Source organism: Megalobrama amblycephala, linkage group LG10 (genome assembly GCF_018812025.1).
Source record: "Megalobrama amblycephala isolate DHTTF-2021 linkage group LG10, ASM1881202v1, whole genome shotgun sequence".
Taxonomy (NCBI): domain Eukaryota; kingdom Metazoa; phylum Chordata; class Actinopteri; order Cypriniformes; family Xenocyprididae; genus Megalobrama; species Megalobrama amblycephala.
The window spans coordinates 15,010,097-15,037,639 of NC_063053.1; the positions used below are offsets into that span (position 1 = coordinate 15,010,097).

A 27,543-nucleotide genomic window follows, 5' to 3' on the forward strand; every position below is an offset into this window, starting at 1 on the left:
GATTTCAACTGAGGAAAATAAACAAACATACATAAAATTCCCATAGCTTAAAGCACATAGGAAGGCGTTATCATCATGAGATAAATAGGCTAGGCCTATATGTTTTTATTATATTAATTCAATGACTATGAAGAAAGGGAAAACGTACAATCTCTCTGGGTCCACGAAGAATCTTCAAAATCCATGGAAGCTTTCCATTGCACAAAAGGTTCTTTATAGTAAAAAAAATGTTCTTTAGATTATTAAAATGTTCTTCACACACTAACAAAAAAGACAGTCATGGCCAAAATATTGTGGGGTGTGTGTGTGTGTGTGTGTATTTTTTAATTTTGTGCACAAATTTGAGCAAGGCTGAGCAAGGCTCCTACTGTAAAATTCTGTAGTGCGAGTCAAATGAAATGCTATTTATGTAAAGTCTGAGATGCTGTCCCGCTTCTGTGGCTCTGTCTCAGTACAGTTGATTTTCCATGGCTCTTGTCTTATAGCCTCACAGGGTGGGGGCGCATGACTCAGTGAGCAGCAGAGCATCACTATGAATCAGTCCATTCCTCCCTCCTCTCCGTTCATGTGAAGCAGGCGCAGGAGGATGCTGCTGGGAGCCTTTCACCGCACAAAACCAATGCTTTTATGTTGGGAAATAGGGAGCCAAGGCGTGGACGATGAAAAAGAAAAGTAAACGGCTTCTAGGAAGGATGTAGAGGCAGCTTCCGTAAATATGTAATCGTGCGTTGGGGCAGCGAGTCGAGGACGGCAGTGGTGTGAATTCGCAGCTTGCAGCATGATATATTTGTAGCGACCATTATTGCAAAAATATGGGCTCTCAAGTTGTGCAAACGCTACGCCAAGGAGTCTGGGCTTCACTGACCGGTGGATGGTATCATGATCCAGACCAGAATAAATTCAACAATTCATGTCACCTGTATTTATGGATGTTTTTGCTTATGCTTCCATTATCTCTTCATTTGGTGAGTGATACAATGTCGCAGGCCGCTGATAATACTGTGCTCTGCTGATATGAAGCATTGAATGCGTTATAGCTGCAGAAACCTTACACGAAATGTTTCTCTAAACGAATTAAATGGATTTACGCGTAAAATGTATTGAATATTATATGAATTTTGGTGTTTATGCTCCTCGTAGCTGCTGGCACTGTCGCATTTTTCTTCTGCATAGCTTCCTGTACAGGTGATTAACGCATGGCAGCCTGTGTCAAAGCATTGTTCAGCATTTACAGTAGAGAAACATATCGATAGGCCTATATATTAAGTGTTTTTGGTCAGGAAATTACAAACATAAAAATATGATTTTGTTATTATTATTTAGAAAATACATAATAATAATAATACAAATCTCAAAATCTAAAATGGTATTTTACAGTTGATCTATATCTGCTCCAGAGATTTCATAGCTCTGATGTTTTTTCCCTCAGGCTCTTCCACCCACCACTACTACCCTCAGTATCTACTGCACCTCAGTGACAGTTTTCTTCATTGTCATTAAGATGGTAAATTACCGCCTCCATCTGATGTTTGATCAGGGCGACATTGTAGCCCAGAATAGTGTGCCTGACATCAGCAAAGGTGTAGACAAGAAAAGCAACGCATCTGATTCCTGTCTTCCATCTCTGAGGTAATCATTTGTGCCATTTATTGATTGCAATATCGTTTTGCAATATTATTTTGTTAAAGGCTATATTTTGCCCACTAAAACAAAAACATATTTTTCCTGTCCTAAAAGCTCATTAACTCTACTGCCAAAAGTAGAGTAATATTTTTCTTGTAACCAGACTAAAGTCTGAATTGTTTTAATCCACAGGAAGAGCAGCACAGTTCCTGACAGTGTTGCCACATCAGTATTGACCAAAAACAGACCAAGTCCAGTGATACAGGTCACAGTGAAACAGACTGAAACAGACCCTGGACTGATTGGAGTAAGTATTACTTTCAAGATTTTATGGAATATAATTATTTCTACTTTTTTTTTTTTAAATATGTTTTTTTACAAAATATGTTAATGGTAATTAGTATAACAGCAGCACATTGAATGCAAATCGTGCACAAATACACAAATCTTGCAGTGAATATTGTGTGTTTTCAATACTAATATCATTTTTTTTTGTTTAACCTGCTTTTGAAAAACTGTAAAGGAGTGTCCAAAATCTGAGGAGCTGAAAAACATAGAGGGTATGTACCAACTTTAATTATAGCATTGGCCTGGTTTCACTGCAGTGGAAGAGATCCTCACAATTCTGGGAACATGCTGTGCAGATACATCACTGTAAGTTTCAGTCACAGAGACTAGCATATGAACTGAGGAATAACTTGACTACTCTCTATCTTGCCTCAGTTACATGTCACACTGAGTGTGACATCCTGCCAGGACCTCTCAAAAAGAGCTGTCAGCTTTGCCTAAATACAGCTTTGCACTTACATTGTGAGGGTCTCTGACTGCATCTAAAAAAACAGAGATATTTCAGAATATTTTATTGAATTTAATGAAAAATAATACATTTTTGTAATTATTTATTTAATATAATTTTATAAAATACATAGAAAATACATACATAAAAATTGTTATAAATAATGGTGGTAAGCACTGTGGTTAAAGGGTTAGTTCACCCAAAAATGAAAATTCTGTCATTAATTACTCACCCTCTTGTCACACACGCAAGACCTTTGTTCATCTTCGGAACACAAATTAAGATATTTTTGATGAAACCTGAGATGTACATGACTCATCCATAGACAGCAATATTATCAACACTTTCAAGGTCCAGAAAGCTACTAAAGACATTGTTAAAACAGTTGACATGACTGCAGTGGTTCAAACTTAATTTTATGAAGCAACGAGAATACTTTTTGTGCGCAAAAACAAAACAAAAATAACGACTTTATTTAACAGTATCTTCTCTTCTGTGTCATTCTCATACGCTGTTTACGTCCAGCACTTCCAGGTTCTACATCAGAACGGCGACTCATTATTGACAGGCTTCTGCGTCAGCATCACACGCATGCGTCATGCTGCTCACGTGTGCAGCTTTGGCCAATACTGAGCCGGCATTCGAACGTAAACAAGCCTTCACTGTGCTTAGTGCAGCTACTGCATAAGGATAATGACAGGGAAGAGAAAAGAGATTGTTGAATAAAGTTGTTATTTTTGTTTTGTTTTGTTTTTGCACACAAAAAGTATTCTTGTCACTTCATAAATTTAAGGCTGAATCACTGCAGTCACGTTGACGGTTTTAACGATGTCTTTAGTACCTTTCTGGACCTTGAAAGTGTTGATTTTATTGCTGTCTATGGGCAAGTCATATACCTCTCGGATTTCATCCAAAATATCTTAATTTGTGTTCTGAAGATGAACAAAGGTCTTATGGGTTTGGAACGACATGAGGGTGAGTAATTAATGACAGAAATTTCATTTTGGAGTGAACTAACCCTTTAAAGCATTTTTTGACATCAACCAACAGGATTTAGCATCTGGTAGCTAGATTGAGACATTTCAGAATAGTTTTATAGTTTTATAAAATACATAAAAAGTATTCAGTAGTATGTACTACTTTTTTGTTCTTGTTATACAGTATGTAATGTTGGTTTGCATTGTTTAGATTAACTTCCTGTGGTTAAAGCAGTTTCTGACATCAACAGCATCTAGTAGCTAATTCATTTCAAATCTATCAAAAACCATATGTCCATCTGACATTTTAAACATGCTGTTTGTACACTGACTGGCATTTACAGGTCAGAGTGATGCTGTCTGTAATGAACCATCTAGGCCAGACGCGGAGGAGAGGCTCACCCCCGAGGATGTGTTCAGTCCCAACACTGACCAGTCCGCCCCACTCCTGCAGGGAGAGCAGATTCCTTCAGCCCACAGGGACAAAGCTGACGATGATCTACCGCCTTCCCCTGTGAATGAAGAAGACACTTTAGAGGAGAAAGACAAACCCCCCACCGACCCCAACAACAATAATACCTCTTTAGAAATCACACGAGATGCCGACGATGGAGAAAGACCTGAGGAGAACTATTGCTCGGATGAAATTGCTGTGGTGCTGGTTGACAACTCGAGTCCCTCGACTCACCTGGACGAGAGCGATACGGTGAAGATCATTATCACAATGAGCTGTGACCCACAAACAGCAGCAGAGCTGGAGGAGTCCGTAAAACTGAGCATCTTAGAGTCAGCTCAGTCCCACCAGGGAGAATCCGACTGTCCTGTCAAAATTCCTGTCATCACGTTTGATTCACCTCACGAACTGGAGGAACCCTCTGGCGATGACGAGAAAGAAGATACGCCGGTTCCAGGAGACAACTCGGTTCAGGAGAAGTCCGAGCATCAAGACAGTCTTCTTGCCAAAGAGCCAATCAGTTCTGACTCTGCTCAAGAATGCAAAGAAATAGAGAGCAATGAGCATGAGATACTGATCCTGAGCCCCCAACTGACCAATAACAGCTCTTCAGGCATTGATGTGAACTCCCATCCTGATGAAAACGACCCCCCTGAGCTTAAACTGGATGCTGATGGATTCTTGCAAATTCCATCAGCATATATGAGATGTACCCAGAATGGAAGAACACATGCTAGGGGACTCAGTATCGACAGTGGACGAGATGCTGTCCTCATTAGCCATAGAGCTAAAGATAAGCTCAGTACAATGACCTCCTCTAAATCTGACCTAGAAGCCAAGGAAGGACAGATACCCAATGAGTCCAACTTTGTTGAGTTTGTGTCTTTGCTGGAGTCTATCAACAACACCAGATTTGGGGGAGGAAATGAGGCCGAGGAGGAGAAGGAAGAGAGAAATGGTGAGTGGTGATTAATGCACGAGACTGGATTTAAAATCGTTACTTAAATTAATGGTCTAACTCCTTTCAGAGCAAAGCATGACGGCGGAGAAGAACTCTGATGTGTCCGAATCCACAGGACAACAACAGGAGCGTCCAAATCCCCCAAACAGTCTGGCTACAGATACAATGAAAACTATTCCAGGGACTCTCATTCCTATTGTCTCACCGGAAAGGTGGGTATTATGTAAATCACTTTGGATAAAATCATCTGCTAAATGACTACTGATATTTACTTAATTTTTAAATATAATTATGAACAGAAGCATGATATTTACACATATATATATATATATATATATATATATATATAACAAATTTATATATATATATATATATATATATATATATATATATATATATATATATATATACACACTGATATTTACTTAATTTTTTTATATAATTCTGAACAGAAGCATGATATTTATACAACAGATTTTATATATATATATATATATATATATATATATATATATATATATATATATATATATAATTTGTTGTATATATATGTAAATATCATGCTTCTGTTTTATATTTAAAAATTAAATAAATATCAGTTGTCATTTAGGAAGGATGCATTTAAGTATGGAGACCTGGCCTAAAGGGACATGATGATGGGAAATAATTTGAGATGGGAGGAAAAATTATATTTCAATGCTTTTTGTGTTCTCTCGCAAAACTTGTGTGAGAAACTATGGATCCCCTCGCAGAACTTTTGTTATGGACAATATGAGTTGGGAGGAAAAATTGCTTTTGCAAATGAAAGCAAAGTTTCTTGGGGAAACATAATACATTTGCAAGATAGAACAAAAGATTTGCGAGCGAATGCAATGTTTCTCAGGGAACGTAACACTTATGTGAGAGAATGCAAAAGCATTTAAATATAATAAGCATGAAATATAAAAAGCAATAAAATATTTTAGCATTGATAATAATAAGAAATGTTTAATCAAATAAGTACATTAGAATGATTTCTGAAGGATCATGTGACACTGAATTCAGCTTTGCCATCACAGGAATAAATTACATTTAAAAATATATTGAATTAAATGATCAAATAAAAGCAGCCTTGAAGAGCATAAGAGACTTCTTTCAAAAACATCAAATCTTACAGACACCAAACTTTTGAATGGTAGTGTGTGTACCCTCATAAAAATCTTATGAAGTTATTAATACAAACTCTCTATACTATAAAAATACCAAACTGAATTCCAGGGATGTCAGATGAAAACACCACTCCATGTGGAAAAAGTTGGGTACATTTTCTCTGTCTTCACAGTCCACAGACAGATAAGGAGAGGGACCCTGATTATGATTCTCTGCCCTCACAAACATCCCAGTCAGAGAGCTCCATGCTTCAGGTCATTTGCAGACCAGAGGCTACATCCAAAGAGGAGGTTTACACTTTTCACACTGTTCACAGTGAGTATAGTTGACAGAATGAAATTGTAGTGCATTATATGCAATGTCTTATATATCTGGTGTTTGTGCATGTATAGCTGGACTAGTAGAGGAGCATTTGTGATGCTTTTAACATGTACAATATATACAGGAGAGAGACCTCGGAAACTGTACAATGAAAGAGCTCTAAACTTGCCCCTTGGTGCCGAGCTCATCACCGGAAACATATGGTACTGTATCCTATTTTTCTTTTAAAATGATAAAATTAAGTTTAAAATAAAAACAGCAATTATAGAGTTTTATTATCTCTTCATTAGTGATCTACTCTCCACATCCTCTAACTCTGAGTGCCAGGACGGGTTGGTGGGAGGACCCTCTGAATGCCCATTCCAGCGACGCATCCTTCCAACTCGCCGACTCCGACCCAGGAGAACCCATCCGGAAATATTCCAGGTGTAGAATCCCTCTTTTCCCATATTAAAGGGTTAGTTCACACAAAAATGAAAATTCTGTCATTTATTACTTACCCTCATGCCGTTCCACACCCGTAAGACCTTCGTTTATCTTCAGAACACAAATTAAGGTATTTTAGTTGAAATCCGATGGCTCTGTGAGCCCTCTATAGGGAGCAATGACATTTCCTCTCTCAAGATCCATAAAGGTACTAAAAACATATTTAAATCGGTTCATGTGAGTACAGTGGTTCAATATTAATATTATAAAGTGACGAGAATATTTTTGGAGCGCCAAAAAACAAACAAAATAACAACTTATTTAGTGATGGCCAATTTCAAAACACTGCTTCAGGAAGATTCGAAGCATAATGAATCAGTGTATCGAATCATGATTCGGTAAATAGCGATATATTGAAAATAACGATATATTCCATTTCCAATAAGTGTAAATAGCGATATTTTGAAAATAACGATATATTCCATTTCCAATAAGTGTAAATAGCGATATATTGAAAATGGCGGTTTATTGAAACTGCCAGCGGCTGAAATCACGTGACTTTGGCACTCCGAACAGCAGATTCGACACGCTGATTCATTATGCTTCCTGAAGCATTGTTTTGAAATCGGCCATCACTAAATAAGTCGTTATTTAGTTTTTTGGCGCTCCAAAAATATTCTCGTCGCTTTATAATATTAATATTGAACCACTGTACTCACATGAACCGATTTAAATATGTTTTTAGTACCTTTATGGATCTTGAGAGAGGAAGTGTTCATTACTCCCTATGAAGGCCTCACTGAGCCATCGGATTTCAACTAAAATATCTTAATTTGTGTTCTGAAGATTAACGAAGGTCTTACGGGTGTGGAACTGCATGAGGGTAAGTAATAAATGACAGAATTTTCATTTTTGGGTGAACTAACCCTTTAAGCTGGCTCTCACACAACACAGTGAACAAAATACACAGAAAATATGTTTTTTTGTGGTTAAAATACTGTACCTTAAAGGATAGTTTGCCCAAAAATGAAAATTCAGTCATTTACTCGCCATATTTCTCATGCACAGGAGGAGGACTCTTTAGACGAATCATCTGAGACATCAACCCAAGAGAAACCCTCAAGAAAGCTGTACTACAAACTAAAGGTTTTTCCTGGGAAATGGGTGAACATATTGTATGATCGGCTAACCTTGTTGGCATTATTAGACAGGTGAGTGTGAGAATGAAAGTGTCTTTTTAAACATCACAGTGCTATTCAGATACCATAAGCACAGAAAGATGCTAATTGTTTTTGCAGGAACAAGGATATGACCGAGAACATGGTGGCTGTATTCTTAGCTTTCTTGGTGGCTTTTCTGGGGTTTGTGCTTCTGAATGAGGGCTGCTTCAAAGACATCTGGGTCTTCCAGTTCTGCCTGGTCATTGCTAGCTGTCAGTATTCCTTATTGAAGGTACTGCATTCCTCATTTTATAGCCTGTCTTTGCTGAAAATAAATCTACTGCTAGGCTGCCTGCTAAAGCCTCTTATGTTTTATAGAGTGTTCAGCCAGATGCAGCTTCACCTACTCATGTGAGTTTACTAGGGAAGCATTCAAGGAAATTTCATGTGATTATTGTGATTAACAGGATGAAAAAAGCTCTCTTTTTTTACAGGGCCATAATCAAATTGTCATCTACAGTCGTGCTGCATATTTCTGTATGTTCTGTGGCCTTATTTGGATTTTGGAGATGGTGTTGAGAACACCAGACCTCCCCGTGTCCACCCTCTATGGCATCACAATAGTAACGTCAGACACCCTTCAGTACGTGCAAGACATTTTAGTCGGTAAGTGTGTTGTGAGTTGAAACGTTATAGATGGAAATTGTTGCACAGTCATTTTAAATTTGATGGACATGTTATTGATCTGATCTTTTCAGGGTTTACATACTGCTTTCCGGTAATGTTTCTTCTGGGCCTCTTTCCGCAAATCAACACCTTTGTTATATACTTTTTAGAACAAATCGACATGCACTTTTTTGGAGGTACAGGTCCGTATCCATGATAAATATTTTTTTTTTAACTGTTTTTTCCCTGTCAAAATGTAGATGATTAGAAATTATTAAAAGCTAATCAGAGGAAACTATTGTTTCTCTTTTCTGCTTAGCTGCAACTGGACTCCCATCTGCAGTGTACTGCATAGTACGAAGTCTTATAGCACTATCTTTACTCTACGGATTCTGTCTTGGCGCTTTGAAGGTACGATCTGTCAACATGCATTTAATCTACTGGAATTAAATGGTGCAGTACACTAAAAAAATTAGTAGATCAATATATACTTGATTTTTTAATGCGATGCAAGATAGATTATACGTTTGTGATGGCAATGGCGTTCTTCTGTGTAGGAGCCTTGGGATGAACAGCACATTCCAGCACTTTTCTCTGGTTTCTGTGCCCTGCTAGTGGTCCTGTCCTATCATCTTAGTCGACAAAGCAGTGATCCATCTGTGTTATTGTAAGAACATTGTGCACTTTCCACAGATCATTTGGTTAAGAACATTTTGAACTTCTGCAATAGTTTAGACTAAAAAACATATTTATTTGTCTTTAATCTTAGCTCATTGATAAAATCCAAGCTGATGCCATCACTTGGACATGGTGAAGAGGAGGAGGAGGAGGAGGAGAGCATAGACCCTCTTCCTGAGAAACTCAAAGGTTCAGTGGTGGGTGTCTTTGATTTATTTAGAGAAATTTGAAAAATTCTTTTATTTCACTCAGGCATCAACAAGAGTAATCGGATGTACACTACCATTCAAAAGTTTGTGGGCTGATAAGATTTTTCCGCTTAATATTTTTGCAGAAAACATATATTTTTTTTGTTCAGGATTTTTTAAAGAATAGAAAGTTCGAAAGAACAGCATTTATTTGAAATAGAATTATAAATGTCTTTGCTGACATTTTTGATCAATTTAATGTATCCTTGCTGAATAAAAGTATTTATTTCTTTTAAAAAAAGAATAAAATCTTACTGACTCTAACAAACTTTTAATGGTATAATGTAGTATTTGCATCCAAGGATCCATGTATTAATCCTTATTTATTTCTTAAAATACATTTATAATTTTATGTTGCAGAAAGAGATTTTACTGTCAGATCTGGTTATCTGTATTCTCGCCTCAGTTTTGACCTTTGCAATTACTGCCAGCACGGTTTTCCTGTCTCTAAGGGTGAGTTTCTCCTACTTTTAAACTTCTTATACACGTCATCTTAAAAATCCTAACCGAAACTAAACTATCATAGAGAGACAAAGAGTCAGTGATTATATGTTCAATTCAGTTTGCAGCCTACATATCAATTAACACTTTGATTTTGTCACATACAGCCATTTGTGTCCATAGTGCTGTATGCATTAGCAGCCACTGTGGGCTTTGTCACCCACTATATCATCCCTCAGTTACGGAAACACCATCCCTGGCTGTGGATCTCTCATCCTGTGCTGAAGAGTAAGGAATACTCACAGTTTGAACCCCGAGGTCAGTTAACTACACGTCCGTGACATGTCTACTGTCATTGATGTTCATATGAATATTAATGTTAGTATACTATTTTTTCAGAGGATGCTCACTTGATGTGGTTCGAGCGTCTCTATGTGGGGCTGTTGAGTTTTGAGAAGTATATCGTCTATCCAGCCATTGTCCTGAGTGCACTTACCAATGATGGCTTCGCCCTCAGCCATCGTAAGAAACTAGGAATACAGTAAGTATCGTTCCCCTAATAAATATTGACAATTTAAAGGGTTAGTTCACCCAAAAATGAAAATTGTGTCATTTATTACTCACCCTCATGCCGTTCCACACCCGTAAGACCTTTGTTAATCTTTGGAACACAAATTATGATATTTTAGTCGAAATTCGATGGCTCCGTGAGGCCTCCATAGGGAGCAATGACATTTCCTCTCTCAAGATCCATAAATGTACTTAAAACATATTTAAATCAGTTCATGTGAGTACAGTGGTTCAATATTAATATTATCAAGCGACGAGAATATTTTTGGAGCGCCAAAAATAACAAAATAACGACTTATTTAGTGATGGCCGATTTCAAAACACTGCTTCATGAAGCTTCGGAGCACAGTGAATCAGTGTGTCACCAAAGTCACGTGATTTCAGCCGTTGGCAGTTTGACACGCGATCTGAATCATGATTCGACACACTGATTCATCTGTGCTCCGATGCTTCATGAAGCAGTGTTTTGAAATCGGCCATCACTAAATAAGTCGTTATTTTGTTATTTTTGGCGCTCCAAAAATATTCTCGTCGCTTTATAATATTAATATTGAACCACTGTACTCACATGAACCAATTTAAATATGTTTTTAGTACCTTTATGGATTTTGAGAGAGGAAGTGTCATTGCTCCCTATGAAGGCCTCACGGAGCTATCGGATTTCAACTAAAATATCTTAATTTGTGTTCCGAAGATTAACGAAGGTCTTACGGGTGTGAAACGACATGAGGGTAAGTAATAAATGACAGAATTTTCATTTTTGGGTGAACTAACCCTTTAATACAGATATTGTAAAAATATTATTAATTTTTTACTCTTCAGTCAATCCCATAATTTATATTTTAAACAAAATTTTTTGCTTTTATATTTAAGTCTCTTCTGCTCACCAAGTCTATATTTGATCAAAAATACAGTAGTATTATTACAATTTAAGCAAAATTTCTGTGATGGCAAAGCTGAATTTTCAGCAGCCATTACTAAAGTTTTTAGTGTCACATGATCCTTCAGAAAAAATTTCTACAATATAGAATATAATATATAATATAGAAGCAGTATTGGTAGAGTACCTTCCTACAACACATTTTTCTGATCATTGTGGTGGTGTTAGCAGAAGTTAGCATCAACCTGCTGTGTCAGAGCCACCTGATTAGTGTTTGCTGTGCTTGGCTGTGTGCTGCCTCTGCACCTGAGTGGCTCAGGTGTCTGTGTCTCGCTCCAGCTGTGATGTCTTGTTGATGACAGTTGCTGGGATGAAGCTTCTTCGTGCCTCCTTCTGCAATCCCAGCTACCAGTTCCTCACGCTCATCTTCACCATCATCTTCTTTGAGTTTGACTGCAGCAGTGCCTCTGAAACATTCCTGCTCAACTTCTTCCTCATGTCCATCATCTTCAACAAGGTCAGTGCTATGGGATGGATGGACATTAGTGCATTGAAACACTCATTTACAGAGTCCTAAATATTCCCTGCCTTTTGTGATAATTTAGTATTCATTTTCCAACTTAGATAAAAATGACATGTCAGTTGTGCCAGACTATCGTCTGAAATAGCTCTCAGCAGACAGTACATTTAGTAACTAGTCCCAAAATAACTGCCTTTGTTGTCTTGCTGTCTTACAACAGCTCTTTGTTTTGTCTTCAGCTTTGGGATCTTCTCCACAAGTTGCACTTCATTCTGGTGTATATCGCCCCCTGGCAGATAGCATGGGGTAGTGCGTTTCATGCATTTGCACAACCCTTTGCTGTACCTCATATCCTTACAATCTGTCCAGCTTGAGTGTGTATATTGGTAGTACAGACCTAGTACTATGTTCACTCCTAATTTTACAAAAACCTATTTATGCAATGAAAGAAAATGTTGCAAATATTTAATAATTAATATTATTTCTGTTACGTTGACACTGTATCTTTTTTGTCAACAGAATTAAATAATTTGTTATTAAAATCAGGATTTCCGGGCAGTGCTTAGAAAGCAGAATGAAATGGTAATAATATAAAATCATGGTTAAATGTAATTTCTTTATTTTTCAGGTGTGATTTCTCAAGACACTTATTAGTGTCAGGTTGTGTGAAAAGAAATTGCTTAGCCCCTTTAAAGGACTAATGTAATATGGTTAAAGCATCATACCTCCAAATGCAGCGCAAATATTTAGTTTTTTCCTTGACGGAGCAGCTCAGATTCTGCCATGCTGCTGCTGCAGACGTTAATCACAACGCTCTTCTACACGCCACTCAGCCCCTTCCTCGGAAGCGCTATTTTTATCACCTCTTATCCACGGCCTGTAAAGTTCTGGGAGAGGAACTACAAGTAAGTTGCCTGTTATTTCCACATGTACATGAAATATGCATGTAGCTTCAAAGTGACGTAATGCAGACAGCTGCATTCTTGTGTGCATCTTCAAGGGCACTTCAAAAAGAACAAGTGCATATATCATTGATTTGAAAACAGCTGTTGATGCAAGACGTGTTTGACATGCTCTTTCCACTGGGACAAAGTTCCTTCATGGTTGATGGGCTTTATCTGAAGTCCAACAGCCTGTAGTAGCAGAGAGAAAGCCACACAATGTTGAATTATTGATGTAGATTCCAACCACAAATGTGATGACACAGAATGTTTCTGTTGTTGATATTAAACTTGAATGGTGGCACAGGTATCAGATAAATGGAGTGTTTGGCGTGACTGTGAATATTTCATTTCATGAACATTTCTTTTGATTTGACATTTTCAGCACCAAACGAATTGACAACTCCAACAGCCGACTGGTGTCTCAGGTTGACAAAGAGACTGGTAAATATTGTCTTTATCTATTCATGTCTTACCACACGCTTAATAAACAGTCGATTGCTGTCATTTTCTCACCGTCATGTTGTTCCAAACTTGAATGACTTTATTTTAAAGGTGCTAAAGAGGTTCTTTTTGTCGACTGAGTTTTTGAAATGAGCGCATCGGTAAGAACAACCCCCCTCCTTCACAGCTCATTTAGAGGGAACGCCTCCCAAAACTCGTGCACGAGTATCGGAACACGAGTGTCTACCACCGGCATTCGCTGTGTTATTAAGCCGGGCACACATTTTACAACTAGCTAAAACATTCTGACTATGCTCAACATACAGCGATTGTTTCCTGCTCCTGAAGCAGATTTATATACTTTCACATGGAATTTGAACACCGACTGTAATCGCAGACTGAAAGCAACTGGCTCTGACTGGACGCGTTTGAGCGCGATCAGTCATAAGTATCAATTTACATTCATAATCGGCCTTACAATCATTAAGTGTGTGCGCGACTTGAAGCCGTGGATTCATTATGTCGGACTCACCGCAGGTAACTCATAATCTGCAGTTGTTACTCCTGTCTCCTGACAAAAACATTGCATGCAGCGCCTGTGGAGTGTGGAAAGTTACTGGAGCGCGCAGCCGCGCTCGTCTCTCACATGGAACGTCATGGCAGTGATTGACAAGCCAGAGGGCCAATCGTTTACGCGATGATCGCGTAAACGATTGGCTGATGTTTTTAAGGCCCTACCTCGTGCACAGATGATGTATATTAATATTATTCCTTTCAGTGCACTTAATAAATAGTCTTTTATCAGTTAGTAAAGACAGTTTCAAGTAATATTGCAAAAATGTATAAAACAAAACATCCTCTTTAGCACCTTTAAGCAAATGAGAACTGGTATTGTCAAGCTCCAAAAGAACACAAAAAGCACTGTGAAAGTGGTCTACAAGACGTGTGCACAATATTCCAAGTCCTCTAAACAATTTATTGCAGTGGTTCTCAACCTTTTTGACTCCAAGGCCCCCCTTTGTCCAAGACAGCATTTGAAGGTCCTCCTGTCAAGCTGATCTTTTTAAAAAAATATGATGTAAGTTTAATGTTGTACATCTTTTAGTTTTTTTTTTAGGATGTTAATTTAGATTAAGACAAATGGCCCTTTGGTTGAGAAACACTGATTTATTATTATTTTTTATTTATTTATTTATTTTATTTTATATGCAAAATTTTCCATTATTTTAAGCTGCATATTAATATTGTATCATTAATTTGAATTTTAATGCTTGTATGTACTTGCTGAGCAATTCCTAAAGTGGTTCTCGCTTAGAAGACACTTTAATTTACCCACTTTGGATTTTAATACAACATTTTATTTTTATATGTATATTCAATGCTATTTATATATCACTTATATTTCATATTAATTTGATTCATTTTATAATTTTATTTTATGTTTTTATTTACATTTTTTACCAGCATATTCTTCAAAAAATGTATCATCGAAGACAAAGTCATACAGAGCAATAGATTTCCACTATTTCATTTTTGGGTGAACTGACTATCCCTTTAAGATTTGATTTCATAATAAATGAAGGTTCAGTTTCACTGTTTTAAACACAGTTTGAACTCTTTGAGTATGTCAGACATTGTTTTAGGATGTAACGTCTCTACTGTTGCTAAAGACACAGTGGTTTCCTCTTACATTTTTAAATAAAAATGTTGAGAGATTATATGCTCACCATGTAGGCTGTGATGACAACAACCTCAACTCAATTTTCTATGAGTACCTGACGCGCTCCTTGCAGCATTCTTTATGTGGGGACCTGATGTTGGGCCGTTGGGGGAATTACTGCGCTGGAGATTGCTTCATCCTGGCTTCTGACTACCTTAACGCACTTGTTCACCTCATTGAGGTTGGCAACGGTCTGGTCACCTTCCAGCTACGAGGCCTGGAGTTCAGGGGTAAATGGTTTTAATATTATATTGTCATATTGTTGTCAATGTTCCTTCTCCTCACTCTGGTTTCTCATTTCCTCAGGTACTTACTGTCAGCAGCGGGAGGTGGAGGCCATCACTGAAGGTGTGGAGGAGGATGATTCTTGCTGCTGCTGTGAGCCGGGTCATTTGCCCCATGTGCTGTCCTGCAATGCTGCTTTCAATCTACGGTGGCTGGCCTGGGAGGTGACCACTACTAAGTATCTGCTGGAGGGCTACAGCATCAGCGAAAACAACGCTGCCACCATGCTGCAAGTTTATGACTTGCGCAAGCTGCTCATCACTTACTACCTTAAGGTATCAGCAACGCTACTGTATGACTGTTACATTTTAGAAGAGAGAAAAAGTTGTAATAGTTTTATACAGTTCTAGTTCACATTTTTCTTAACAAGTCTGGTTCCTTAATGGTTTAATTAACCGTTCTTTTAGTACTATTAGTAAAGAATAGATATTTGATATTATATAACATTTAAAATATTTATTGCAAAAGGTGTATTAAATGCTATCTAATAATTTATATATATATATATATATATATATATATATATATATATATATATATATATATATATATATAAAATACTACTGACAAATCTAAAAACACACATCTTGAACAAAATGTTGTCATATAAACAACCAGGCAGTCACTAACTATAGTTGCTAACTAAAGGCTGGCAAACACTACATGACTTTTAAAATCAGAACAGATTTTAAAACACTCGGCATCATGCTAAACAACTGAGGATGACATTCTGAACACAACAAACTCACAGAAACACTGGCCTCATTGCTAGGACAAATGAAAACAATTTGGGCCAGATTTACTAATAGCTTGCGCAAACTCTTTTTTGGCATTAAAAACAATTATCAGTATCTACTAAAGAAACCCATGAAAAATCAGCGCTGAAAAGGTCTGGACAGGGTTATTTTTGCTGCTGATCTTATTGCATATGCATTTGTAGGAGTTTCCCTTTCAGACACAAAATTTATGGGAGGAGAGTATTTAAATGAATCATAAAATCATGCATGGTGATTTACTAAGATTTGTGCTAGTCAATTTACTAGTATTTGCGCTATTATTTAACACACAAAAAAGCATGTCTTAAACCAGATGCTAATTTGCTCTGCTCTTGGTAGATTGCATCGGTCATTATGGAAATTATCTGGCTCCGTCTGTGTTCTTTAAAGGTGCCCTAGAATAAAAAATTTAATTTACCTCGGCATAGTTAAATAACAAGAGTTCAGTACATGGAAAAGACATACATTGAGTTTCAAACTCCATTGCTTACGTAACAGTCGGGATCATTAATACGTATGACCTCAATATTTGCATATGCCAGCCCATGTTCAAGGTACACAAGGGCAGGACGTCTGGATGTGCACAGCAGAATCATCAGACTAGGTAAGCAAGCAAGAACAATAGCGAAAAATGGCAGATGGAGCAATAATAACTGACATGATCCATGATTACATGATATTTTTAGTGATATTTGTAAATTTTCTTTCTAAATGTTTCGTTAGCATGTTGCTAATGTACTGTTAAATGTGGTTAAAGTTACCATCGTTTATTACTGTATTCGCGGAGACAAGAGCCGTTGCTATTTTCATTTTTAAACACTTGCAGTCTGTATTAGAGCCCGACCGATATGGATTTTTGGGGGCCGATGCCGATATTAACTCGAAAAGAGCCGATTTATAAGCCGATATTTTGATTTTGAAAATAAACTGGATATTAGACCCATTTCCTATAAACTACACTTACACGACATTCAATAGCAAAATATCTGCCTGTTCTATGTATGTGGGCTGTATAAACCATTTTCCGGAAGGGATTATGTTAAAAAAAAAGCCTTAGATTACAGTCTCAATGACTAAACAATTGCACATCAAAAGTATATATTTTTTTAATGATCAAAAAACAGTCTGGTTTTAAACATTTAACAGTTTTACTTACTTCCAGTTGAAGCTGGTTTTAACAGTCTGTGTGTGTACTGTAAATAAATTATAATACTAAAGTTAAAGTAAAAGAGCTATACCAAACAAATTCAATATTCCACAAAACCATGTCAATGAATTGAAAATAAAATTTAAATAAGTTAAATGGGAAACACTGCAGATATATTTAGAATAAGTTAAACGCTAACGTTATAGTTTGACCTCTTATTAACGTTCGCGCTCTTCCACTGATAAACATGGTATTAGCTTTGTGGGTAATCTAATATAGCAATGCATTAGCGGCTGTAAGTGATGTTACAGAATATTTAGAAGTGATAATGATAGGACCGTTAGCTAGAACTACCACACTGTTTTTATATACAGTGTATGAACTAAATCTACAATCATTTCACATGACGAACGACAGACTCACCGTCAAAAGAGTACAACAATACTTTCTTCTGTAGTGGATTTCTGGCGCTGTTGTCAACTGGGGAGTTGCAGAGCTCCCTCTGGTGGGCAAACTATGCAACACTCATAACATGAGTGAAGCATGAGACTCTGTTTCTCATGTTTCATCGGCCGTTATAAACGCCGATGCCGATTTAAATGCAATTAGCTCATATCGGCCGATATATCGGTCGGGCTCTAGTCTGTATAATTCATAAACACAACTTCATTCTTTATAAATCTCTCCAACAGTGTAGCATTAGCCCGTTAGCCACAGAGCACTATCAAACTCATTCAGAATCAAATGTAAACATCCAAATAAATACTTTACTCACATGATCCGAAGCATGCATGCAGCATGAATGACGAACATCTTGTAAAGATCCATTTGAGGGTTATATTAGCTGTGTGAACTTTGTTTATGCACTGTATAACTGCACTTGTAGTCGAGAGCTCTGGAGGGCAGGGAGCGAGAGATTTAAAGGGGCCGCGCAGCCTGAATCGGTGCATAGTTAATGATGCCCCAAAATAGGCAGTTAAAAAAATTAATTAAAAAAAATCTATGGGGTATTTTGAGCTGAAACTTCACATACACATTCAGGGGACACCTTAGACTTTTATTACATATTTTGAAAAGACGTTCTATGGCACCTTTAATTTGCGTACTGTTGGAACTGTCCACTCCCATTGACACTTTTTTGGAATTGCGCTTTCACACTATTTTGCCCTGTTTAGTAAATCTTGCCCTTTGTGTGTCCCAATTTGCATACTTATGCACTATTCCATTTTGTAGTATAAAGATTGTGAGTAGTGTGACTAGTGTGTTCACACTGAAAATTCCAACAAGAAAAATTGCACTTTAAATACCTGAATGATGCACTTATTTAAAATGAAGTGTGGAATGTTGGACACTTCATGTCACAGTTTTCCTTACGTAGCAGAGGGAGAGGGGCTATCAGACTTCGATGTTGGATGACAAAATAACCTTATTAAACTCATTCACTAGACAGGAGAGTACATAGTGCATAGTTTTAGTGCATAGTATATAGTGAGTGTGTCATTTGGGACACCACTAATTTTTGTTTGATATCCTCTGACTGGATGGAATCATAGTCTGAAGCTAGAAAATCGGGAAGTCTGTGCCCATCACACACTCCACAATTTTTTGTGAAATCTGTCAAATCTGCAGACTGGCTCTGACATTCAGCAACTAGCCACGACACCTCCAGACTATAAATTGGGCCAAAAGTCATGTAGTGTATTCCAGCCTTAAGTTAACTACTGTATCTATATCTCACGGTTTGTTTTAAGCTATTTGTATTTGGTTCACTAAAAAGAACCGAACATGAATGTTTGAGAAACATTAACTTATTTTTATGGAACTGCTTCAAACCTCTGTATACAATGTAATAACACTCTATTGTTTCCACTTATCTCATAAGTTAATGTAAACACATAATTTCTGTCTACATATGAAGTAGCTACAATGTTCTTGATTTACTGTGGCAGATTTATTTTTTTATAAAGTGACATCAACGACACTCACATCTGTATTTTCAATGATTTCTATCTTTAGAGTATCATCTACTACCTGGTGATCAACCCCAAGCTGCAGATATGGATTAAAGACCAGTCCATGCAGGAAGCCCTGCAGTCTTACACTAAATGGCATCACATTGAGAAGGATCCGGCTGTGTTCAGCATGAAGATTGACGAAGACTATGTCCACTGTCTGCAGGGGGTCACCAGAGCCAGCTACTGTAACATCTACCTGGAGTGGATTCAATACTGTGCCAACAAACTGGAGGAGGTGAGGAGACACAAATGGCATTAGAGTGAGTGAAAGCTGATACACTAAAGGACGACTTTGAGAATGCTATAAAAAACAGTGTCTGGCTGATTTTAAAATGGTGCATAAACTTGGGACGTACCTTTGGTATTTGAACTCTTCTTTGCATTTCCACGATGTTAAGGTGATCTAAGCCTAAAGTTTTGTATTTTGTCCTCAGCCAGCGGACAGCGATGAAGATTCTCCCTTGGTTACTCTGTGTTTCGCTCTATCTGTGCTTGGACGGAGATCCCTCAGCACAGCAGCACATAACAGATCCAACAGGTACACTTCCAACATTAGTTGGAATGTGCACTTGAATACTCAACAGACAAAATACTTGATAAAAGATAATGGTTGCTTTAATGGATGTCAGTCAGAATCAAGAATACCAAATAAAATGTGTACTGCCATAATAAGGGCTGGTTCACACAGAACGTTGTTTTGCTTTGAAAAATGCAAGATGCGGGCAGTGGAATGGGGAAAAAATTTGAGGCGTGTTTTTAAAAGTTGAATTTATTTTAACTTGAGCGTCACGTTTTTAGAACGGCACGTCATTCGCCAGGAGCTGCACAAGACCCGAGCACAATGGTCAAAGGCATCCGTCTAGCACGTTTACATACAAAAACAAAGGAAAAGTAGCGCAGTGGTATGGAAAAATGCGTTCTGTGTGAACAGCCCCTTAGAGATTTTACGTTTTAAAGTCGGCATGAAACAGAAGTTACAATAGCAAAATTTTGAATTTCATGGTGACTTAAATGGTTTCCTCTACAGTCTGGAATCATTCCTCTATGGCTTCAACACGCTGTTCAAAGGTGACTTCCGCATTGCCGCTAAGGATGAATGGGTCTTTGCTGACATGGACCTGCTGCAGACGGTTGTGGCCCCAGCCGTGAGAATGAGTCTGAAACTCCACCAGGTGAAATGATTGGACAGTGTTTTGGATATTTAGGGCCCTATAATTTCCGCGATCACGGAATCGCGGAATCCATTAATAAAAACGGAATTTACTATATAACGAATTTGTTTTTGATGAATAAATTAAAAGCAGGTCAGTACACTTAAATTAAATCGCGATATAGACTAGTGTCTGTGAATATTAAACCGCAAAAAGACTATTTAAACATGAATCCTGCATGCCTGTGTGCCTCTGAAATGAATGATGCGGAAGCGCAGTTTCATTTAGCTCACACCGCCTCGCGCAAGGCGCACGCACGCTGAAGCTAGTGATGGCCGATTTCGAAACACGTGCTTCATGAAGCTCCGAAGCTTCATGAATCATTTGTTTCGAATCAGTGATTTGGAGCGTGTATCAAACTGCCAAAGTCACGTGATTTTAGTAAACGAGGCTTCATTATATCATCACTGTTTCGAAACATTTCAAAAGTTTGAAATTTCAGTGGTTCACCGGTAGAGGGTGATGATAAAGTTAACCCATGAATCATGCAGATTCACTGAGAACTGTTGAAAAAGTGTCTATGGGTTTTATTTTTATTTTTTTACAGTCTATGGTTTTACCTGATCTCTGATCAGTTTTATAAATTTGTAGATGTTTTAATTAGACATTAGAATAATCAAAATAAATAATGGTAGTTATTAATCTCTTATTTGCCTGTTTAGCTTGAGCCATGGAACAGAGAAACAAGCCTTGAAAATTGATAAAAGAACACATATTAACAGACACAATATATTTAATCTTATTAGATGATTAGTTATTTGCATTTGATTGATTTTACTCTCAATAAAACATTTGCAATAGATTTGTAAAAGGTGTTTTTACTGCATGTTTAGTGTGAGTTTTGTTGCATTTACACTGTTCTGACCACTAGGTGTCACCGTGGAGTCAGGTGTCAGATTGTTTCGAAGCCTCGAAACATCACGGCACATTTGATTCAACTGCTTCAGTGTTTCACGAAGCCTCGCTCTGCCCATCACTAGCTGAAGCACATGCGACGCTCGCGGTGTTTTCGTCCTCTGTCGCCTCACTATATGAACGCACGAATTCATCTCCAGAGCTGCTCTGAAAGGCACTTCATCAGCATTTAACCGCTTCGTTTGAGAAAACTACCGTCATAAACACAGAGAAACTCAAAGCTCTGAGCAAACTGTCAAAATAAAAGTTCGATTTAACTTGACAGAAACATATTAGATAAATTAATTTAACGATAAATTATTAAAATATATTTTTAAACAATAATCTCAATGTTTCTTCCATGTTTTAATTTTAACAGTAAAGTTGTGCAGCACATTATTTGACAAAAAAGTTTAATTTCATGATTAAAAGATTAATTAAATGGTATGCGTTCATTTGATTGCCAGAAAAATGTAAATACACACAACAGAACTTCTGAAAAAAAATCATAAAAATATTTAATAAATAAATGTAATAAATAAATGTTGTTTTTAAGAATTCAATTAATTAGACATGCTTTTTGATTATTAAAATGGAATTAAACCATTAAAATGGAATCCAGAAAACAGAATTTGGTAAAAATAAAATATGAGGGGAAAGAATAAAACGATTATCATAGGGCCCTAAAAAATGTTATTATTATTATTTTTTTTTGTTAAACTTTTATTAAATTGTTGGTAAATTGGACAAGATTCATTATTTCAATTAATTAGACATGCTTTTTGATTACTAAAATTTAATTTAACCATTAAAATGGAGTTAAATAAAACGGAAAAAACGGAATCCAGAAAAAATAAAACGGAATTTGGGAAAAAATAAAACGGATTTCATAGGGCCCTAGATATTACCCAACATGACTATTAACATAATTATAGCATAACTGTTCACAGTCTATTTGCCTTTTGGTATAATCTCAATAATTTCACATTACACAGGACCACTTCACAAGCCTGGAGGAGACCGAGGAGCCTGCCGTGCTTTACGAAGCCATAACCAATTACAGAACCAGTCTAGTGATATGTCATGAGAGCGACCCCGCCTGGCGAAAAGCAGTACTGTCCAGCCGAGACACACTTCTCACGCTTCGTCACATGGTGGATGAAGGAGCAGACGAGTACAAGATAATCATGCTCTACAAACGACATCTCAGCTTTAAAGTTATAAAGGCAAGCCAGAAAAAAATATACATACAGTACTGTGCAAAAGTCTTAATCCACCAACAGATGTTGTTTTAGCAATGGTATAATGACCGTATATAACTATTTCGCGGTTTCTTTATTAGAATATAACCAGAAAATACAGGAAATTTGTATGCAGTATTAAAAAACAGAAAAAAACTTCTATAGGCTGAAGTATTTAGTGACCACCCCTTACACTTGAACAATAGCATGAACCTGGCTCTCTTAAACCTAAATGGAATGGAAAAGGACTGGAAGTCCGAGAAAACTTTCAAAATCTGATGAGAAGTCCAGGAGGTCACACTAAATACTGTATATACTATATATATATATATATATATATATATACTTTTTGTAGTTCATTAGTTTTAGTTTGTAGTGTAGAGCTCATTTATAGATTGCTTAGTATTTATAGCATAAAATAATTGCATGATATAATAGATACAATTAAATCAATTATTGACCTGTAAATATAAAAATAAAATATGATGAAATAGAATATGCGCTATATTTCAACTCTTCTAAAGCCTGACAATAGCTTTTGTGAGGAACCGAATGAAATGATTTTAGGTCACTATTCATTATTTGCTCTTCAGATATTTAGGCTAAATAGATTTGTATGTTTATTATGTTCTAAGACTGATAGTTATCAATTTATCTCTGTCTTTTCATTCAGATGAATAAAGAGTGTGTGCGAGGGCTGTGGGCAGGTCAGCAGCAGGAGCTCGTCTTCCTCCGTAACCGCAATCCTGAACGCGGAAGCATCCAGAACTCAAAGCAGGCGTTGCGAAACATGGTGAACTCCTCCTGTGACCAGCCCCTGGGTTACCCCATGTTTGTGTCCCCACTCACCACCTCCTATATGGGAACTCACAAGCAGATCAGGAACATATGGGGCGGTCCTCTCAGTTTGGACAGCATTCGCACTTGGCTGCTCTCCAGGTGGTTTCGGTATGTATAAGGCATTAACGGGCTCTTTCTCTGTTTCTAAAGTCTGAAAATGTTTTTTAAACCTTCCTTGCCTTTTCTAGGGTGAGGAAAGATAACCTTACCAGCTGCAACAGTGGCATGAACATGGAGGATGTGGATTGTGCTGGTTCCTCCTTAAGTCAAAATCATAACTCCGCCACATCCCAGAGCCTAAGCTTGTATCACGGCCGTCCTCGCAGCTCCCAGTCGAGACACCACGGAGGTCAGAACAAACCATGGACACTATATAAATGTGTAGTTTGTTGTCCTAAAGAATCCATGTATCATTCGTTCATTCATTTTTTAAAATAATATTAAAAGTAGAAACATGAGAAAACTGCGCTTGTTTTGTTTACCTTCAGGGGTAGAAAATGAATAAACAGCTAGAATATTCAATCTTTACATGTAGGCGGGAATGAAACGCCTCTTTCCACTGATTGGTCAAGCTAAGATCAAACTGTGCCATCATCAGTTGTTCCTTAGTTCTGCCCAACAGAATAATAATCCTCCACTACTGTTGTATGGATTCAAACTAAATTAAAAATGAAAAAGGTGCCGTTTTCTCATTTTCGTTTTCTCACAAATGAACGAATGATACATGGATTCTATAAGAAAATTTGATAAAATCATTTAAAATGATAAAAAATTAAATGATAGACATTAAAAAATATGATATTATGATATAAAATATGATATAAATATGGTTTACCTAAATTGAAAACCTTACAAAATGGGAAATATTAAACAGTGACAATTAAAACTGTTTATATCCAATCATTTACCTTAACGATTTAAACAACAATTCTAAACTATTCTATATTTATATTTATATATATATATATATATATATATATATATATATATATATATTATAGCATTTAATATTCCCAAAGGAAACTGTGGTAAATTACTTTCCAGTTTGGCCTACAAATAGATGCCATGACCTCGGCAAGAAATGAATGTTATCATCTTGAAATGAATGTTTCCCATAAGAGAATCAGAAAAATGTAATGCTGACATTCTCTTTTCCTTGCAGCTCACCGGGAGTATCGCAGTCGCTCAGTGCAACCTCAGGGCCAGCGGCCCCCCGTCACCAGCCGATCGGGCCCCATCCTGGACAGCCAGCACGGCTCAGCCTCTGGAGGCCCTGGGCTAGTGCAGCGCCTGTCCAACAGCCAGCTGTCCTTCAACACTTCCTCCATTGCCTCCGTCTTTTCCCAGGTGCCTCGTTTGTCCACAACAGGGCCTCTGGCTTCTGCCGGAGGTCACCATCGCTCCAGCCAGGTGTCTTCCTCCAGCTCCACGCTGAGCCTGCTCTTTGGCAAACGCAGCTTCTCCAGCGGTTTGGTCATCTCGGGCCTCTCTGCAGCTGAGGGGGGAAACACCAGCGATACGCAGTCCTCAAGCTCTGTCAACATCGCCTTGGGCCCATCCTGTCGCTCCAGTCGTGCAACACAGGTCAGATGACGTTTTTTACAATGATATATGAAACATTTTGTTGTTAAAGCGTTTTCAAGAAACAAAAGCTTGCCAGAATAGACCACTATTAGCCTTCAGATGATATAAAGCAGATTTTGTCCATTTCCACCACATGCTAATTCCCCATTTTTATCATCAATCTACACTGACAAAGCAGAGGCTCATAACCTTTAAACATTTTGAAATTATTTATAACTTAGAATAAAGAATATTTATATAATGATTCACACTATTATATTTTAGCTTCAGCAAAAATACATACATTTTATGTTCTGATCATTTTAATTTGCAGTGTTGTTTAATTTCTTTGCCTTATTTAAATCTGAAAATATTATGCACCCATGTACCAAAATGAACTTTTTGGACACTGGTGCCAGTGGCTGGTAAATTCAGAAAATGTACTGAACTTTAAATATTTCATATGCATCTATATACCCATTTATATCCATTTCTTCATTTTGGTGGCTTAATTTGTTATAATACACTACCATTCAAAAGTTTGGGTCAGTAAGATTTTTTAAAAAGAATTTAATACCTTTATTCAGCAAGGATGCATTAAATTGATAAAAAGTGACATCAAAGACGTATAATGTTACAAAAGATTTGAATTTCAAATAAATGCTGTTTTTTTTAACTTTGTATTCATCAAAGAATCCTAAAAAAATGTATTTTCCACAAAAATTTTGTTTGCAACTTGATAATAAGAATCAGCAAATTAGCATCATTAGGATCATGTGACACTGAAGACTGGAGTAATGATGCTGAAAATTCAGCTTTGCCATCACAGGAATAAATTACATTTTAAAATAGAATAAAATAGACAACAGTTATTGTAAAGTGTAATCAATTTTTTTTGTGTGTATTGTAATGTATTGTATACTATTTTGAGTTAATTTTGGATCTAGGATGTGCTTAATCATCCTAAAAATGTTTTCCTCACTCTTCTTCCTCCTGTTTTTCCTTTTATCTTTATTCTGTATCATAAATAAGCTGCCCATTGATTTTGATTTTAATAAATTTGGAATCGAGAGGGAAAAAGCATTAAGTCATTGCTGAAATTGTTACAAATCCAACTACATTTTTAGCTTGTCCTTTCTTTTCAGCAGTGGACATCAGAGGCGTACGAGAGCATAGATGCCACCTCCACCATAGCCACAGGACCCAAGGTCCAGAGCACAGACAAAAGCCAAGACGACTCGACTTCTGCCTTCCACGAGGCTCCGGAGCAGATGACCATATGAGACCACAACACCAAATGCCTCAGCCCAGCATGATCAAACTCCTGAGCTCAAGTAATGTACATTACAGACGTCTTTTTGTAAAACAAAACATCTGCCATGTGTAGAACCGTAAGTATCCTATTTAAGGGAAAAGAACTGCTCTTCCAAAAAAAAAAAAAAAAAAAGGGTCAGAAGCTTGTTACTCTCCATCTCTGAGATTAAACAATGGAATTTGATGACTACAAGAATTTACGTTTGCACCTTGAGTGCATGCACCTCATGAACACCATCACTCACAGCGGTGATTATTTTTATAGACTGGCAAATTAAGAACTGTTGTTCAAGTATAAGTAATGTAAGATCACATGACTAAAGAAAGTGTCTGGTATGGTTGCATAGTAGTTTTCTTGCACACTGCTGTTTTGAAATGTGTTGTGATCCAGATGTGTCATTGTTAGATATTAACATACAAGCACTACAAGGATTCTGAACTGGTTACTGATGCATTAAAAGCAGTGACAAGAAAGTGTAATTTCTGTAAATCGCCTAAAAACAACAACAACAACTAAAAGTAGCCATATTCACTCTTTGGCACATAGTGTGTATGCACCTTTTCCTCTAATATTTTACCATTAGTACGATGATTAATTTGGCCCCTGGAAAATTGATGTAAATTGATGTATGGCAAGCACAATCTAAGAGATGAAGACTGTGTACTTTATAAATAAAGTCCTCCAAGAACTAAAATGAGGTTCATGGATCTGGAGCTATACAGTAGTTGCCAAAAGCAAAATGTTTTGCGTTTTTTACTACGGGAATTGTGGGGCTTCCATTTATTATGTGACACGGGGGTCTGTATGATGTGTTGTAATATCAAATATTTCATGGTGAGTCTAGCCCTTTAATAATATTTGCATATTATAATGCTCCCATAAATAGGGAGACACGAAAAACCTAAAAATCCACTCCATAACACAACTTGAATAAAAAAGTTTTAAAAGAATCTGAATTTTGTCATTTTTATGTGTACAGTACCAGTCAAAAGTCATTACACCTGACATATTTCTCAGCCGTTTTGATATAAAATCTTACGCTTAAATAATGATTTTGAAAATTGTGCCTATGTATGAATTTCACAAATGTGTTTCTCATAATTCCTTTTTGAAAATGATTTTGTAAACAAATATAAATGGTCTCTGATGCATGAATGAATTTCTTTACAAAAGCAAAATTTCATTTTATTATTACAATTTTAATTGATGAGGATTAATTATCAATCTTCCATTTATTATTTCATAGTTTTTATGACTTTACAATTATTCAGAATGTAGAAA

At 36.9% G+C, this 27,543-nt stretch overlaps 1 protein-coding gene across 2 annotated transcripts; it reads left to right on the forward strand.

Moving 5' to 3' along the window:
- Positions 1-497: 497 nt before the first annotated feature.
- pcnx2 (pecanex 2) lies at positions 498-27,212 on the forward strand. 2 transcript variants are annotated; one of them, XM_048204792.1, is made up of 34 exons: positions 498-965; positions 1,430-1,629; positions 1,816-1,930; positions 2,147-2,183; positions 3,741-4,808; positions 4,879-5,023; positions 6,133-6,275; positions 6,406-6,484; positions 6,572-6,707; positions 7,776-7,918; positions 8,006-8,159; positions 8,246-8,278; positions 8,362-8,533; positions 8,626-8,736; positions 8,853-8,944; positions 9,091-9,200; positions 9,303-9,408; positions 9,820-9,912; positions 10,068-10,218; positions 10,300-10,441; positions 11,690-11,867; positions 12,110-12,220; positions 12,648-12,775; positions 13,197-13,255; positions 14,990-15,205; positions 15,282-15,535; positions 19,200-19,433; positions 19,633-19,736; positions 20,226-20,370; positions 22,299-22,529; positions 23,218-23,492; positions 23,573-23,733; positions 24,547-24,968; positions 26,093-27,212. In XM_048204792.1, the coding sequence occupies exons 1-34, from the start codon at positions 813-815 to the stop codon at positions 26,228-26,230; spliced, it is 6,039 nt and encodes a 2,012-aa protein (XP_048060749.1). In that variant the 5' UTR covers positions 498-812; the 3' UTR covers positions 26,231-27,212. The 2 variants fall into 2 exon arrangements, with proteins under 2 accessions (XP_048060749.1, XP_048060750.1); XM_048204793.1 differs by having other exon boundaries at positions 12,110-12,218; positions 12,646-12,775; positions 26,096-27,212.
- Positions 27,213-27,543: the final 331 nt, after the last annotated feature.

Coding starts and splice junctions, on each gene's coding strand:
- pcnx2 (XM_048204792.1), top strand. CDS start 813: ATGGGCTCTCAAGTTGTGCAAACGCTACGCCAAGGAGTCTGGGCTTCA. Junction 9,913..10,067: donor CGGTTTTCCTGTCTCTAAGG/GTGAGTTTCTCC, acceptor TGTCACATACAG/CCATTTGTGTCCATAGTGCT. Junction 11,868..12,109: donor TGTCCATCATCTTCAACAAG/GTCAGTGCTATG, acceptor TTTTGTCTTCAG/CTTTGGGATCTTCTCCACAA.